Genomic DNA, 17,921 nt, shown 5'->3' with positions numbered 1-17,921 from the left:
GTGCAACTGTATGATGATAAATATGGCCATGTGGTTGGCATCTGTCTGTCTAGGGAGAAAATGGAAGTGTGTGCCTTCAGGGGTGAGGTCAAACCATTGGAATTACCATGCCTGCTGTGGCTGTATGTCTCCCTCATTGTTTTTGCTGCGTTAGCAGCACCAAAGTAACCTCTCTGGGGTGCCAGCAAGGGCATACCTAAGGGTTAGTTATGTTGGCTCCCATGAAGGGCGCAGGCCCAGCAGAGTGCAGAAACTGTGCCTCTTCATTCTGAGTTGGAGTGGCTAGGAGCCTCCCCACCCACCCACTTCTGGGGCCACTCCTCTGCTGCTCTGGGCGGCCATAATCTATTTGCCAAGGGTGCAAGGGACGAGGGTGAGAGAACCAATATAATTCCTTGCCAAGAGAGTCTGTGAATGTCTTTGGGCACAAGCCGGGGCAATGTGAATGGAGGTCCAGGGCTGCCCAGACATGACCCCCTCTTGGCCATGTATTTTACAACTAATTATCATCATCATCATTTTTTATTTGTATGCCTCCTTTCCACAGTTAAAAACAATGCTCAAGGCGGCTTACAACATGACAAGATTTACATAATTACAAAAGCCATAAACAATAAATAAACCACATCAAAAAAATACACAACCAAATGGAAAATAATTTCCACATATATCAAAATCTAAAACTAAGAATACAGCATTAGTATCACAGTTTAAAATGACATAGGTAAAAAATAACAGTAATTTTAAAAAAATTAAAAATGGAGCCCTCTCTGCCCAGCAGCAGCGGCAGCAGTCCTTTATAGAGCCCATCAGTGCCCACCCTAGGCCAGGTGGTGAGTGGCAGGACTGGGGCCCTCAGGCGCTCAGCAGAGAAGTCTGCAACTAATTATTGGTGACTGCATCAAATATGTGTGCAGGCAGCCATAATTCTGCAAATGTTGCTCACAGGGTTGTAATAGATTTAGGGTATGCTGTGAGGAAGCACATAGCTGTCTTTATAGTAACTTGCTCCTGTATGGTTGAATCATCTATTGAACTACATTCATCTGCTTCATGTTCTTCCTATTTCTTGTTGCTTCTACTGTTACACAGAAAACAACTGTAATGAACCAAATAAATTTCATAGCATACATCCAAGAGTTCACAGCGGAATAGGTATGGGAAATGGCACCACTTTTAACAATCCCTGTTGTACATGTGTGGCTATGGTTGCAAAAACAAATTAGTAAATACATAATAAATAAACCTACACTGGGTGGAAATGTTATTCTTCCTCAGCCTCTCTCCCACAATATGTATAGCCTGCTTTTCTAGTTATAGTCAGTCTGCCTAACTAAGACATTCATAAAACAGATATTCAATTATATCTCAAAATTGAGATAGAATTTCAATTTTGAAATGCTCAGGTTTCTAAGTGCCTCAATACCAAAATGAATGGAGCCTGGCAAATGTGACCAAGGAATATATTTTACTATTCCGGGATAAGAAGACAACACTAGGGAGAAGCAACATTGGAATAACAACCCTGGATTACTTCGGATGTCCTGTCATAACCTGCCGCCTGTCAGCCAGAGAGGTTTGCCTCCTGCCCCAGAAACAGCGTGATAAAATTATGCATTGTGTTTGCACTGGTAAGGAATTATTTAAAATGTTTCAAAACTCTGTAAAAAAAAAACCCCAACCCCCCCACCCCAAGACAACCACGTTTCCCACACGCAACGATGCTTCAATGTGAGAATCTTTGCTTCTATTTTTTTCCAGAGCCACGGCAAAACCCAAGAATTGGAAGCCTGCTTCCTCTCTAAGGCCAAGCAGAAATGCCGGTAGCACGAGCGGAGCAGCGTTCGGCGCGCGCCTCCCGACGGCCACGCGGCTCCCTCCCAACGTCCTTCCCCGCCCCCCACCTCGCATGCGCAGCTGAGGTACTCGGCTTTCGCCGCCGCTTTCTCAGCTGGGCGTTATGCTGCGGCCGTCCTGGGGGCTTCTGCTGACCCGCCGGCTCTTGGGGATGTCGATGCTGTTGCTGCTGCCTCAGGGACTGGTGGGTGAGTACGAGGCAGGCAGGCGGCGGCGGCGGCGGCGGCGGAGCCTCTAGCGGCCTCTAGCGACCGCTGAGCCTCCCTTTCTCCCCGCCACCTGCCCCTTCCCCTCCCGCCCGCTCGCCTTCCCGCCCTCTCTCCTCGAGCTTGGAGAGGCTTCGCAAAACGCAGCGCGCGAGTGGGCGGGTCTTTCCAGGCGCCTGAGGTAAACGCGGATGTCCCCCCGCAGCCCGCCAGGTGGCGTCGAGGTGTCCGTCCTCCTCAGCCGCGAGGCGGTTGCGAGCCGCCCGCCGCGTCCCAGGCTGCGGCCTCCGTCGGCAGAGCCAACTGGGCCGTCCATCCGCCCAAGGGGCCTTTCTCTGCCAGGCGGCCTTTCTTACTCCCGAGGAAGCACGCATGGGGAAGACCTTGATGCCTCCCAGAAGGGTCTTTTAGGGCGATTGACACAATAATAGTTCATTAGGAGAGTCTGAGATCAAAGAGATCAATCCGAAGAAGTATTTTTGATGCGCGCCAATTTGCTGGCCATCTCCCAACTATCTAAAGATCTAAAGGGCTGTCACATGGAAGATGGAGCAAGCTTGTTTTCTTCTAATCCAGAGGGTAGAACCCGACCCAGTGGGTTCCAGTTACAAGAAAGGAGATTCCGACTAAACATCAGGAATAAGTTTCTGTTCAACAGTGGAAGGGAGTCCCTCTTTCACTGGAGGCTTTTAAGGAGAGGTTGAACAACTGTCTGCCATGTATGATCTGGTTGGGTTCCTGCAGTGCAGGGGGTTGGACTAGATGACCCTCATGGTCCTTCCAGCTCTACAATCTATGATTCTATGTGGCAGGGGGTTTCAGCAGGAAGTTCAGGTATGCATATTGGTTGGAAGAGAAAGAGTATGACTGGCTGAAAACTTTGCAGGCTCAAGCAGTGTTGAAATGTGATGAACATCAATGGTCACGCGTATGCAAGGCGCCCCTGTCGCTTTTAACATGGAGCTGACCATTTTTTACATGGTTGCAAAACTTGTGTAAGAAAAGCTTTGCTGAGTTAAGCAGCACCACTTTGATTTTTTAAAATAAATACATTGTTGTATATAAAACCATCTGAACAACAACAACAAAAAGTCCCCTTCCAATTCTGGTTTCTCAGTGGCCATCTAAATAGCTTTGGGAGCTCAAAAACAGTGAAGTAATACTCTTTGCTGGTGATATCCAGCAGGTGTTATTGTAAGCCATACACTTCAGATAGTGGAAGTGTTATACCCATTACTAGCCTTGTTAAGGTTAAGGTACTTGTTAACCTTGCTCATTTTGTAACCATTCACAGCTACAGTATCCTGTTTATTTATTTTGATGTTGAAATGCCAGTTCGTCAGTGAAGCATTGCTACAATCCACATATAATAATATTACTAAATAATATTCCATGTCTTCATTATTTATTTAAATCTGATTGGAGTCTGTTTGATTATCAGTGCATTCAAAAAATAAGTTCTGTGGAAATGATATGAATTGCCTCTCAATACCAATACTTGCAATAGTAGTCCAGTAATCCAATTTCAGATTGGATGATATATGTAATGTAGCTGTAACTGGCTTCTAGTTTTCAGTCTAATATTCCATACATTCCCTTGGACTACAATTCTATGCATAGCAACATTAGACTAAGTTTCAGTGAAACAGAGTGAGGCTTATTTTTAAAGTAAACATGGATTGTGTTGTTGGTCACAGAACCCTGCTTTGATATTATAGCCTTGGACCTGCATTGTAAATGGTGATGTTTCCACATCAAATGTGTATAGCAACATATGTGAGAAGTGCATGCTCATCTGTTTAGCATTGTTTCACTGAGGCTGGAAATAGTAATTAGTCATGACTTCCCAGCATACATATATGGGTTGAAACATAAATGTTTTATATTTGTAATAGGTTGGTGGGATACATTTCGGTTCAAAACTTTGTGGAAGTTTTATTGTGTTTGGACTTTGGTTTTATTTTAGCTTTCATTTATGATCTATTCATTTATTTACTTTAAATATTTGACCTTCTCTTTTTCTCTCTCTTGTTTGCTGTGCCTCACTTGTCCATGGCCAAATCTTTGCTGTTTGTTTTACCACATTGCAGATATACATACCTGGTAGCACCAGCACATGTCTCCTCCTCCCCGCTATTAGGACTGCTTTGCCCTTCTCCTTTGGGGGACATTCCAGCAGGAACTCTTCATTTGAAATGAAGAAAATGTGTATTGTATAAGGGAGCATCAGTGCTAGTTTTGCTGGAGTTCACACAGGAGGAGGTCCAAGGAGACTGAGGTTTAAACTGAAGGTGTCTGCTAATACACAGTAGTTCATGCACTCATCTTGAAACACTTTCATATGGGTATTATGAAGTGTTACATGTTCATTTCTGTTAGTTATTCCCCCCCCCCATATTTGTTCTGTTGGTTGACATGACAAAATATTAAATATAGCAAAGTGGTGAATAACATTTTCAGTTCCAAGGTTTTCTGTAACATTTTTAACTATTGCTTTTTTAAAGTGTGTGGAGAGGCCTGCAACATGGCTGACTTACCAAAGTTTACATTTTCTGAGGTGTATGAAGAACTTACTGGCTTTGCTGTAATATACGAATGCAAAGATGGTGCTGTAAGATTGCCTGGTAAAAGCACCGTCACTTACTGTCGTGATGGTTCCTGGACAGAGTTGGAAGAGCCATGTAAACGTATGTGCTGCTTAATTATTATTTTTTAAAAAACTGGTTATTTCTAAAAGCTTACTCTAATTTTTCAGGCTTCTATGTGACAATCCTGGCTGGTATAAGCCAGAGTTCCCTATTAACATCTGAACCAGGAAATTCATTCTAGGAAAATAAATGAGAATATGGAGTGAAGTTTACTGCCTCATTCTTGAAGCTCTGTAGTCTGTGTTCCCAAATATTCACAAATCCGTGACTCCACATGTAACCTATTAAAGAATCACAATTTCTGGTCATTACCCAACCCTGCCAATTTTGAGTCTGTTTTATTATGGTTGTTCCCATTTGATGTGGAACACAAAATTCCACAATTTATTTGTGGAATCTAGTAAGTTGCTCCCATCCCATTCCTTGAGATGCCTGTTTTGTCTACAGTGACACATACCTTAGTTAAATCCCATTTGGATTACCGAAACATGTTCCACGTGGGGCTGTCTTTGAAAAGTGCTCAGAAACTTCCAACTGGCTCAAAGAGCTGCAGCCAGATTGTTGATCAGGGTTGGTTATAGAGAGCATTCAACTCCTTGTCACAACAGCTGCATGGCTACTGCTCTGTTTCCAGGAAGAATTAATAATGCTGATTATGACATATAAAGCCCTATACAGCTTAAGTCCAAGCTATCTGAAAGACCATATTTCCTCATACAAATACGCCTGGTTTTGAAATTTTATGGGGAGGCCCTTTCTCAGTCCTGCCACCCTCACAGGCATGCTTGGTAGGGATGCAGGCGAGGGGCTTCTTGGTGGCTGCTCCCAGGCTTCGGAACTGCTTCTGTAGGGAAACTAGATTGGCTCCCTCCTTGTTGTCTTGGCAGGTGAATACTTTTTGGGAACTGACTGCTTTTAATAAAAAGTCTGGGGCTGTGTTGTTTTTTATTGTAATTATTTGTATGGTTTAAAAAGAAATGTTAATGTGTTTAAAGCAACAATAGGTGCATGATATATTTTGGATTTTTCTATGTTGTCTGGTAATAGTTTCACTTATTTGCTAACTTGTTCATTTTTTAAAATGAATTTCCTGTGCAGTCCCTCCATACATTCTTGGTGGATCTCACAACAGGACTGGAATAGTGATACAATACCATTGCAACGATACTTTCTTGCTTATTGAAACACCTTCCATTTTTTGTGATATTGTTGCTAATAATGGTAAAGCACTGTGGAGAGGGAAACTCCCCCAAATGCACAGGTCATTTTATAGCAGTTTTTCTTTCATTGATGATTTGTTTATTGTCAAATTTACAAGTAGACCAGAGGTGGAGGGAAACAGAATGCACATTCTTAATAGGGCATTGGAATTGCTGTTAACCTGCTGCCCACCAATGTATCTCTCTCATTACTCCTGATTCAAAGAGATGCTAGCTAGTTAGGTGTCAATGGCAATCACATAAGCAGAATTAGTTGACATTTCTCGTTTTCCCAATAACTGTTTGATTGCTGGGAATATGTCTTTTTTCAGCTGTGCAAGTGCTAATTACAGGGGGAAATAATCTGGATCCCTGGCAGGAGATGGACTAATTTTCACAACCACTAATTTTCACTGCACAGACACTACAAAAGTATTCTTCAAACAGGAAAGCAGGAGAGTATTTTTAAAAATAAGCTTCATCAGAAAATATCCCATCTTTAAGGAAATAGAAATGCACAGATTCTATTTTTTAAGGAGTTTTGCTTTTTAATCTTACTTTCAGTGATTATATGTGAAAATCCACGAGTTCAAAATGGAATAGAATTAAGTGGATTAAGAGATTCCTATACTTATGGCAACAGTGTTACACTTGAATGTAAAACTGGATACTTCATGATTGGAAATCATTACATTCTCTGTGAGAAGAACGGTACTTGGGTCCCTAAAGTGCCATCCTGCAAAAAAAGTAAGACTTTGAAAAAAATCACAGGATTTACATTTATATTTTATGATTCAACAATTAGAAGCTGTTTAAACTTGGAGAAATGCTGTGTTATAAAAGAGTAAATAATGTATCATGTAGAGTTTTAAGCTGAAGTGTATATATTGACATTCTTCTCTATTATGTCTCATGTAGGGATCTTGGCCGAGTTCAGAGAAGACTATTGTAAAAATGGTACACTAATGCAGAAGGAGAGGCAGCCCAAAATCAAAAATATTTATTCAATACATTTATTTCTGGTGTCATTCAGGCACTGGGTTGGGTGATAACCCTTGTCCAGGACAAGGCAGGAGCGAAAAGGTTTCAGGGAAGTGGGATGCTCCTAGCACCAGTTTTTCACTCCTGCCTTGTAGTGAAGCAGTCAGCTATCTTCACTCCCACATTACTTCTACTTTCAGCCAGCAGCTCTTATCCTTCTACCTATTTTCCTTACATCTTCTCTGTTATTAGCCAGTATTTACCTTTAATCTTAATATTTGCATTGTTTTTACGTTATCGCCTTTGAACTCCAGATAAGGTCACTGAACAAAGCTGCAAGTTCAGTCAGTGAGGTTACAGACAGTAGCAGTTCATGCGACTGAGTGGAACTGCCCTCCTGATGCTGGTGTCTGCTGATTACCTGGACGGGGTTCAAGCAGGGCAATGTTGGGGCTTTGTGTGTAGTGGTTGGAGTCCTGGACAGGGGGCAACAGGGGTGGGCAAGCAGAAATGTGCTGACAGAGTGAACTCCTTAGCACCAGTTTGAATTCCAGCCAATATGAATTAGACAGCCAAGGAGGATGACATGAGAATGTTTCCTTCTTTCAAAGTTCTGGAACCCTCCCATGTGCATGCCTACTATGTGCACATTCTGAAATCAGCCTTGCAAATGAATCTATTAAAATGTCTACCTTAAAAGAGAGTATATGTAGCCTCAGTGGTCACACAGATGTAGGTTATTCATTTGTGTCTGAAAAGATCACGCTTTTTCACCTGATTGCCTGTGAGCTTTTCTTACTCATCACCACAACTGATCAAGTGGTTATTTTATAAGTCTGCTCCATGTGTGACTGCTCCAAAAACTTAAGAGAATTTCCAGAAAAATCAAATCTGTTTTCTCTTGTGTACTGTGGAACAAGGTTACTTGGTTTGGCCATGAAAGAATCGGTAGTAAACTGTGTTTTGTGCCTTGTCTTCTTACCACGCTCAAAAATCCAGATACATGATACTATGATTACAACTTGACTCTTACCGCAGACTTATAAAAGCAAGGCTAATATTATACAGACAATAATTTTTATCTTCTGCAGCTTATTGTTCTTGTTACAGTTACTCCACATATTTGTGGTGCCCCAGTAGTGTCCAAAGGACATGTATATCCATTGCTATCTGAATACAATGTTGGAGATGTCATTGATGTGTACTGCAATCAAAACTACTCTTTCATTGATGAAACCACAAAGATGAGTTTGCGATGCCAAGGCTACAATCAGTGGGATCCTTTTATACCACTATGTTTGGGTATGTATAGAACCAGTTTGAGAAGCACACAAATATGTTCCTTCCTCAGTTGCTCCATACCCAAGATAGATGTTGCCCATTATTGTAAATCACAGATGGTCAGTCTTCACCCCCATCTACAGCCCTGTGAGGCTGTTCTAAAAAAAAAAAGTAGATAAAAGGAGCATAATTATTTTAAGTGATGCAGTACCTAGTCTGCTATCAAGTAAACATTTTATTTGGGATTTGAGCAGTGAGCTACATCCCTTCCCCTTGTATAATCCTATTGGGGCAAATACCTATAGTCTCTGAATCCTCTCATTCCTCATAATGCAGGACTGGGATGGGACTAGAACAATGGCTTTTTAGCTCATGTTGGAAAGCAGAGTGCTGTGTATATTACTAGATAACTACCTTGTTGAGGTTTTTGGGTGAAGTTAAGAGAAAGTGCAATCATATTGCTTTAAAGTTGGCTATCCCAAGTTTCTAATAAGACACGTCACACTCAGCTTTTCAAACATGGCCTTCCTCCCAGGAGGAAGAGGCAAGAGGGCCACTCTGATGATGAAACAGATTCAGTCCCTTGCCTCAGACAGCAAATTTGGGATGCACTGAGCTAGGGCTTGCCGATCGGAAGGTCGGCAGATCGAATCCCCATGGCGGGGTGAGTTCCCGTTGCTCGGTCCCAGCTCCTGCCAACCTAGCAGTTCAAAAGCACATCAAAGTACAAGTAGATAAATAGGTACCACTCTGGCGGGAAGGTAAATGATGTTTCTGTGTACTGCTCTGGTTTTGCCAGAAGCGGTTTAGTTATGCTGGCCACATGATTGTGAAAAACTGTCTGTGGACAAACGTCTGCTCCCTCAGCCAGTAAAGCGAGATGAGCGCTGCAACCCCAGAGTCGTTCACAACTGGACTTAACTGTCAGGGGTCCTTTACCTTTAATTTAGAGGGGTGAAAATGTTGGGACCATCCAAAGCTACCCTTGCAACTTTTGCCTCATGCAGTAGTGAGAAAATCTGCAAAATCCATGTATTATGAGCATGTTTTCTGGAGTAGCTGCTCCAAAAGCCTTCATGCCATTATGGCTGGTGTCATCTTGGAAACAATTAAGCTTCTTCCTTCCCCTACTAAAAGCTACCATTTGGGGAAAACAGTCTGAATACATCTGTGAGAAGCGTAGAGGAGGGTGCCAGCTAGAGTGGATCCTGTTTGAATCATTTTACGTCATGAACAAGAAAGGCTAAGGTCAGCTCTCCTATTAAATTTGAAGATATTTGTATACACTCTTATGCTTAAACCCTTAGTATATTCCAAATCTATATACATCAGAGAGGGTTTTTTTAACCTTTTGGTGTAGAACATTATGCATCTTGCACAAGTTGCACAAGTATGATATTTTTTGGTTTTGGAACAGACTTCCAGAATGGATTAAGTTTGAGAACCAAGGTACCACTGTACAAAGAAACAAAGCATTGCTTTATCATTTATAATAGTTATTTGTGTTTTCAGCAAAAACATCACCAGACACTTCTAAATTCTATATCCATAATGGAAGAATAACCCAAGGGGTGAAACAATACTATACCCCTGGAGATGAAATTTCTATTCAATGTAATGCTGGGTATACTTTGTTCGGGCCATCTACAATTACTTACATTGGTGGGAATAAATGGTCACCTAATATTCCAGTTTGTAAACTGAGTAAGTATAATATTTGTGAAAATGCCAAGAGATGTTGGGGGTGCCAGTGCTTATGCCAGGTTTGGTTTCATTAGAATGAAAGTCACTGAAGACTTTTAATTATGCATATATACTAACTGAGCATAAGGAAATAAGGCTCACAACATCAGCACTCTAACCAATACTGGTTATCCATTAGGTTTCTAGAGAGGGAACCATAATGTGAGAGAGGTAGAACGCGGAGTCTCCCAAGGACCAGTATTGGAACCAGTGCTTTTAAACTTCTTCATAAACGGTCTAGCATTACGACGGAGCAGTGAGGTGACCAGGTTTGCTGGTGATACTAATTTTTTCAGGGTTCTTTAAACAAAGAGAGATTGCGAAGAGCTTCAACAGGACCTCTTCAAATTGAGCTGGGTGGTAAAATGGCAAATGCAAGTATAAAGTATAAAGTCATGCCTGCTGGGACAAAAAAAAATCTCACCTATATGCTCATGGGGTCTGGACTGGAGGTCACAGACTAGGAGCAAGACCTTGGGGTCATAGTAGATAGCTCAGTGAAGATGTGGACCCAGTATGTGGCAGCCATGAAAAAGGCTAATTCCATTCTAGGAAGCATTAGGAAAGGAATTGAAAATAAAACTACCAGGATCATAATGGCAACATAGAAATATTTGGTGCAACCACATTTGGCATACTGTGTACAGTTCCAGTCACCTTACTTCAAAAAATATTGTAGAATTGGAAAAGGTTCAGAAGAAGGCAACCAAAATGATCAAGTGGAAGGAGCGACTCCCTTATGAAGTAAGGTTGCAATATTTTGGGACTTTTTAATTTAGAGTGAAGGCAAGTAAGAGACAACATGGTAGAATTTTATAAAAATTGACATGGAGAAATTGGATAGAGAGAAGTTTTTTCTCATTTCTCTCATAACCCTAGAACTCATAGGCTGAATGCTTGAGGATTCAGGACAGATAATAGAAAATACTTCTTTACACAGTGTTCAGTTAAACTATGAAATTCACTCCCCTAGGCAGTGATGGCCACCAACGTGGATAGCTTTAAAAGTGGATTAGACAAATTCATGGAGGAGAGGTCTACCGATGGCTAGTTGCCACAGTGGCTATGCTCTGCCCTCAACAGTTGGCGGCAGCAATACTTCTGAACATCAGTTGCTGGCTGAAACTCTTCCTGCTTGGACATGGATACACAATTAGAAAAGGACTATGGAACTTTGTTTCAATATATGATTACGGTGGCGAGACTATTATATTCACAAAGATGGAAAGATTAATCATTATCAACAATGGAAGAATGGTTTTTAAAATTTAACTAGGGGTGCCATATATCCAGAATTTCCCAGATTGCCGGGATTTGGCCGTCAGAAACAACTTTTGGGTCACTTTCTGAAAAATGGCAACCCTAAATTAATGGACCCAGCTGAGATGGCAAAATTGACATGTTTAATCAGATAAAAGTCATTGTTGACATTTACTAAATACTGGAAAGCTCTCATAGACTTTTTGCATGAAAAATAAAAATAAATAATGGATGGGGGGGGTTGAAGGTAAGGTTTGTTGATAGAAAGCGATTTTGTTTGGTGTTATATTGGAATAGATGAAGTGATTATTGTTTAGATATAGCGGACAGATGAAGAATGGGAAGTTCTTTAATCTCTGAACTTTATCTTTTCTATTTCCTATTGAAAACTCTTTTCTATTTATTTTTTCTTATTTCTCTATCTTTTTACTTTTTTGTCATGTTTTTATCTTAATTTTGGACAAAAAAGATATTTGAGATCAGGTTTTGTATTTCTCTTTATAAACTAATGAAATTTATTTTTAAAAAATGCATATCAGATGCTGGAAACCACCGGAGGGCTGAGTGCGCTTGTGCTCACACCCACCTTTTGTGATATGAGATCTATATTGAGCTCCAGTACTTCCTTTTATAATTCGTTTCTGATGTGGCTAAGTCTAAATAAGTAACCTGTCAATAATTAGTCTTTCCTCTCCTCTTTTCTAGGTATTTTCCTCAGATTGCTTATAGCTGGTATGTAATTTGTTGAATATGAATGGGGAAAATAAAAAGATTCATTATAAATGTTTGCATGCCAAGGTTTTATACCAGTTCATAGATTTTTTCACAATAGCAAAATAGAAAGTGTGGCACTCTCCAGCCAGAAATACACATTTTAAAGTTTATTTTATAAGAGAGATATAAGCCTATGCTTAACTATCACCAGCTGTGTTCACAGTCCTCCACATTTCAGAAGTTTTTCACCAGTGCTCAAATCTTTGGTCATCATTATCTAAACACAAACCTGCAAGTAACTTGTAGGTTTTGTTTTGTTTCTTTTTGAGTTACAGTTTTAAACTGCTTAGAGAGAAAATTAGTATTTTGCACACACACACACCCCAGGAACAAATAAAGTTGTGTGGAGGGCTTTTTCCCCAGCCAGAACTCAGTCCCGGCACCTTCTCCAAAAACAAATCAGAACAATTGCTCAATGAAGACTGGATTTGTAAGTATTCTGCAAGCAAATCTGCTGAGTGATGAATTAATGACCCATTAATTTTTCTTAGAGTTAACATTGGTAGGATGATTCACATAAAAGTCCTGCCTCTCACCAATCTTTGCCACTAATAGTCTAGTGATCACCAAATGTCACATTGTTGTTAACAGTACTGTATTCAATAATGAAGTACTGTTCTTTATGCCTCAGGTAACACTGGATAAAATTTCCAAAATGGCTGTTTTTAATTGTACATCAGTTTTCTTGGACTTTCATGAGCCTTTTTTCTTGTGTTCTTTTTCTTTTTTAGCATGCATAATGCCTGTAGTACTCGTGGCAAGTAAAATGGTTCATAGGAAATGTTGTTCACAAAAAAGGTAATTTTTTTCTTAATATCAAACTCCCCTTTTCCTGTTTCTTTTACATTTCTAAGGTCTACCTTATACATTAACTACACAGAAATTATCTCCATGTAGAGGAAACACTCCATGCTGTATCATCTGAACTGCAGTGCAAATTTTGTTTTTCCTATGAATGACCTGACTGGGTTGCTGATCTGAAATATGGGTATATGGGTCTTAAAATAGTAAAATGCTACTATTTGTTGTACATGGTGATATATATATTTCTATTATTTCTATTTCTATTATGGTTTGTTTCACTATATTTGAAAATCAAGAAAATGTATTTTTTTTAAATAGTAACACTTAAGGGCCACATATAACGCATAGCATCTTACTGATATATCAGCATACACTGTCAAATGTGAAACCATATATTTAGCTTGCTGAGAGCATACCTTTAGGGAAACTGTTGTATAAAGTAGCTTCCCGATATGCAAAATGGTGGCAATTCAGAACCTCAGATAATTTAAAATGTGGCTGCTGGATTGCTAACTGGGATTATGTATTATATCAGTGTTTCAACAACTGCAGTGCCTGTGCCTCCAAGCCTGTTTCTAGGCTTGTTCTTCATGGGACAAGGTACCTGAAGGATTATCCTGTCTATATATGTGTCTGTCTATGCCTAATATATTATGTACAGGCACTTTTCATTTCTGAATCAGCTGAAATGTGCATAATGATGAGAGAGCCTTCTCTGGAATGACAGCTCAGCTGGCACATGCAGTGATAGAATTTCAGTACCATGTGATTTTATTTTATTTTTAATTTTCCAAAGATTTTAAATCAGATTTACCCTGACACTCCATTCCCCAGCATCCTAATGGTAAAGAGAGAGCAAGAGAGAGAGCAAAAGACAGCAGCAACCAAAGAAGGTATTTTGTTGCCCGAGACCTTGGAAGAATCAGTGGCAAACTTTGAGCTAGAACACCAGAAAGAAAATGGAAGGCAGCAGGAGAAGCTATTAAGTTTTAGTAAGCTTCCTATTAATACAGCCAAGGAAACAACAGATGAAGCAAACCCAACATCATCTCTGCATGAGGAGGGACCAATCAGTGAAGGCAACTGGGTAGATTCTGCTTATTTTCTCTTTCTTTTTCTTCTTGTTCTTTTGACCCTGAATACCCCTATACATGTTAAAAGACAGAGGCAGTCCTCTGCTGAGATGCTCAGCAAAGGCCACTGCACCAAATGTACAAGTAGAATTTCATAGTGCTGTATCCCACAGGAACCCTCTGTGTGAGTCTCCTTTTTCTCTTGTGGACTGAGCGTAAGACCCTTGACACTACAGGTAAGTGTTACTATGTGTATTTTTATGGCGCATATCATGCAGTAGCCCATTTTGAAATGGCAAGATTTTGACTCTATAGCCATAATCATTCTAAAAAATAAAACTATAATTGTATCAGTGAAATGTCTGACTTGGTTTCTTTAACACCAGAATCGTTTTTTGTTCATTTTTTTCCTAATGTTATATCTTTTTATTGTCATTCAGTAAATAAGCACATATGGAAGTATGACAATTCACTAATTACAATGTTCCTCAAACCTACACCTGTAATTTACACAGTTACAGTTAAGTATCTCTTTCAGATTCCACTTTTCAATGTTTAAGTAATGAATATGGAAATTCTGTAAATGTAGCAATATATAAATTAAAGAGTAGGCATCAGCTTGAGTAGAGGTCTGTGGGCCAATTTAAACTTAGATGCAGATGCACATACTGCAATCCCAACAGTTACTTTTTGGAAGAAAAAAGCCACCTCAGAAGGGGGAAATTTAGAACAAAGATGGTTTCTTTGCCCACCACTGTTCTGCTCTAAATCAGTCTTCAGAGTTGAACACATGTGGGATGGGAGCAGAAATATGGAGCAGAGAAGCAGCAGGCTTTGGAAGAGTTAAGCTCTTCTCTGCTCTAGATCCCTCACTCTGCAAGCTGCTTTTGCTTTAAAAACAATTGCAAAACTGGAATTACCACTGAAATTTAATGACACACAGCTGTATGTGGACACCGTCCCTCTCCCTTTTGTTTTCTCACAAGGTTATAAATATTGTATTGGCTTAGACAATAAATGAAAGCTTATGTTAAGCTTCTCAACACCTGAAAATCTAAAACTGGGATGGCAAACATAGTGTCCTCCGGCTGTTCTTTGACTACAATTTTCTGAAGGTGCTCCAAGGAATCCAGTGAGGCATTTTGTGAAGTAGGGTGCCTGCTCAAGGGTGCCATGTGATCTTCATTGGTAAGCAAAAAAATATTACTAGATACTGGAAAACCTACTACGTCTTGACAGACCTCTAACCACTATTATTACTGTTACTATTACTATTATTATTACACTCATCTGTTTCTTAAATTGGTGAATTATACAAACATTTCATAAAACTGAATAATTTGCATTCTTTGTTTAGTCTCAGATACGAACATAAGAAGTGCATTCCTATGTGAAACTGAGATCCTTGAAGTCTGGCCCTTTTCTCTAGGAGCAACTGGCTCATAAGCACAGTATAAGGATGATAGCTTTCCCCTATCTGTACTCTGCATCTGTACTCAGGATTATTCTATGGTCTCTGTACAGTCCTTCATATGGGTTCTGTGCCTGCACAGAGCAGCATCTGCAACTTTCTAGAGCAGGTTTCCCTAACTTAGTGCCCTCTAGATGCTTTGGACAGCAAGTCCCATAATCCCTGAGCATTGGTCAAGTCGGCTAGACTGATGTGAGTTGCAGTAGAAAGCTTCTAGAGGACACTAATGTGCAGGGGTGTTCTTGCAGAAGGCACTTAAAACATTTTGGTGGCAGGTCTGCTTCTAGCCCTTAATATATATCCTCAAGTGGTATGCCCCTGTCTTCCTACTTGGTTCATTATTGACCACTGCATTGGTCCCATCTTTGAAAAGTTTTTTCCCCTGTTTTATTTTATCTCTATGCAGTTCTTTTCCTTTCAAATGTTGCATTTCATTTTACCTCAGTGTTCTCTCCATGCTTTCTTAGCACACCTCAGTGCTGGTTCTCAAAGTACGTAAGCTGAGGCAGCAAACTTTGTCATTCAGATAGTTATAATTGTTTGCTTCTGCTTTGAAAAGGGGCAGGTGTTGGACACTTGACCCATTGTGTAAATTTTACGAGACCAGCATACCAAAATACATCCACTGCCTTTGGCTTACTTTGTAAGAGCAAACTCACTCTGCTGGAGTCGCCCAATCCCCACACCCACAAAAACTGGCTATGCAATTAAACTCTGCAGTTTTCATTTCTGTTGAATCGAGTTCACCTTCACAGGGCTCTCCAATATAATACAGTTGCAAGCACTGTAACAGTCCCCTTGAGCCTTACTATCCACTTTGGGACCCAGGTCATTGACAACTGCTACATCCCTTGAGTCTGGTCTTACTACTTTCATATTAATGGTAGTTTCAGTTCCAGACCATGCCAGGGAGGCAGCTCCTTTGACTGTGAGGCAGTGCACCTACTTAGACTAACTTGACTGCCATATTTTCAGAATGCAAGCAAGCGAAAAAAGTATCAGGGAAACAGACCAATGACTTGGGTTCTGCTGGATTTATACATAATAAAAACCTCTGTTCATTATTATTATTCTGCTGCCTGGGCTACTGTCTCTCTCAGCCAATATGGCTGTCCCTGCAGCAACTATTTGCACATTGGAGCAACATATGAGAGAGAGCTTGTCAGCTAGTTTCCATGCATGTGGTTTAACTATTGCTCCCCTTGATGTACAATCCCTTTTGGCTCAGACAAATGAGAAGGGATGTAAGGTGGATGTAATGGTTTGAAAGTTTTAACCTAATGTCACATTCTTACTCTGCAGTGCATGCCTGTGTATCTCAGCATCAACATTATCTCTGGGAGAAATCCTCTCTCTTCTTCAAGCATCTCCTAGATGACAGGGGATGGCTGACACAACCAGCATTGCCTGGCAAAGCAAGAAATCTACACCTTTAATCATATGATGGACTGTGACTCCAGAGCCATGTAAGGCTCTGTCATTCTCCATTTTCGTACTTGGCTTTAGAGGAGGATTTAAAAACTCTTCTGCAATGGGGCAGTAGAAACAGAGTTCAGGGTACAAAGGCTTGTACCCTTCAAAGAATTTTACCATTGCCAAGAAAGATACCTCTAGCAGATGCATGACACTTTGGGTTTTCTCTTCCTTCATAATCCCCCAAAAGTTCTAGATTGCTGTTTTTTCCAGCATCCTCCCATTTCTCATTATCAAGTCAGGCATTATTTCAACAGACCAAAAAGATGTCTGCTTTCATATCTCAATTCAACCAAAGCATTTGTGTTTCCTTCCAGACTATTGCTTTCAGTTGAGAGTTTTGGTGTTTGGCTCTTAGCCACACAGCTCACAGAATTTTCACAAAATGCAACACAATAATTGCTGCACATCTTGGTCAACAAGGCATTTCCAGCATAGCACCAGCCATCAGCATATATTGCATTCCCATGTGAGGTCCTCAGAAATCAAGTTCCACATGCCAGAGCTTCACTTGATGCCAATGTGTCACTTGAAGTTTATAGGTGCTCACTTATGTTTCATAGCTAGTTTCACCTCTTTGCCCTCTGGCGAGCTCAGACCCCATTGCTTTAACTGTCCGTCCCAAATAACTGTTGGGTGTGCTTAGGCTAGAGAAGAGACATGGTAACAGGTGACATGGTAAAACCCTGTTACGTAGATGATGCATTATCAACAAGTTCAAGGTGCAAGGAAATTTTGACTAAACATTTGGAAGAATTTCCTGATTTTACAAATAGTTTTATTCCCATATGCCCATACATTTTAGTAGTTCTGCTGTTGTAAACATAAGCACATCAGCACAGCTCATTATGATTTAGCTGTGCTACACACAGCTGCTTCTTTTAAAGTCACTTTTCATTTTAGAAACTTACCAGTGTTGTTGTGTAATATTTTGTATTGGTTTATTTTCTTTTTAGGCTTACATTGACCACTTCCTTAAAGCTACAAGGGATAAACTGTAAATTCTGAAGAGTATTTTGTACTTATGTGAATCAAATACTTTAAGGTTGAATTTGTGTTGTATATATTATTTTGCAAGAAATAAAGCATATACATGAATACAAATCTCAACATTTTAAAATGCTTATTAGACATTGTGCCACTTTGAGGCT

At 40.2% G+C, this 17,921-nt stretch overlaps 1 protein-coding gene across 29 annotated transcripts in view; it reads left to right on the top strand.

Moving 5' to 3' along the window:
* Positions 1-770: 770 nt before the first annotated feature.
* The window catches only part of LOC308586676 (membrane cofactor protein-like), a 36,090-nt gene continuing 18,939 nt past the window's right edge, over positions 771-17,921 (top strand). For 4 of the 29 annotated variants that reach the window (XR_014008002.1, XR_014008003.1, XR_014008004.1 and 1 more), the window contains exons 1-8: positions 775-2,045; positions 4,568-4,750; positions 6,475-6,657; positions 8,002-8,193; positions 9,685-9,876; positions 11,881-11,907; positions 12,681-12,747; positions 13,588-15,014. Coding sequence is in view for 8 of the 29 variants with exons in the window: in XM_081193546.1 (XP_081049672.1) it covers positions 1,961-2,045; positions 4,568-4,750; positions 6,475-6,657; positions 8,002-8,193; positions 9,685-9,876; positions 11,881-11,907; positions 12,681-12,747; positions 13,588-13,984 (1,326 nt within the window). In the remaining 21 variants the exon portion in view is untranslated. Of the gene's footprint in view, positions 2,046-4,567; positions 4,751-6,474; positions 6,658-8,001; positions 8,194-9,684; positions 9,877-11,880; positions 11,908-12,680; positions 12,748-13,549; positions 17,875-17,921 lie in introns of those variants that run through there. The other 25 variants (XR_014008006.1, XR_014008007.1, XR_014007996.1 and 22 more) reach the window with 23 other exon arrangements.

Source organism: Podarcis bocagei (genome assembly GCF_964188305.1).
Source record: "Podarcis bocagei genome assembly, chromosome: 5".
In the NCBI taxonomy this organism is placed as follows: domain Eukaryota; kingdom Metazoa; phylum Chordata; class Lepidosauria; order Squamata; family Lacertidae; genus Podarcis; species Podarcis bocagei.
The sequence above is the reverse complement of the archived record's forward strand: the minus strand, read 5'-3'. Positions and strand labels throughout refer to the sequence as shown.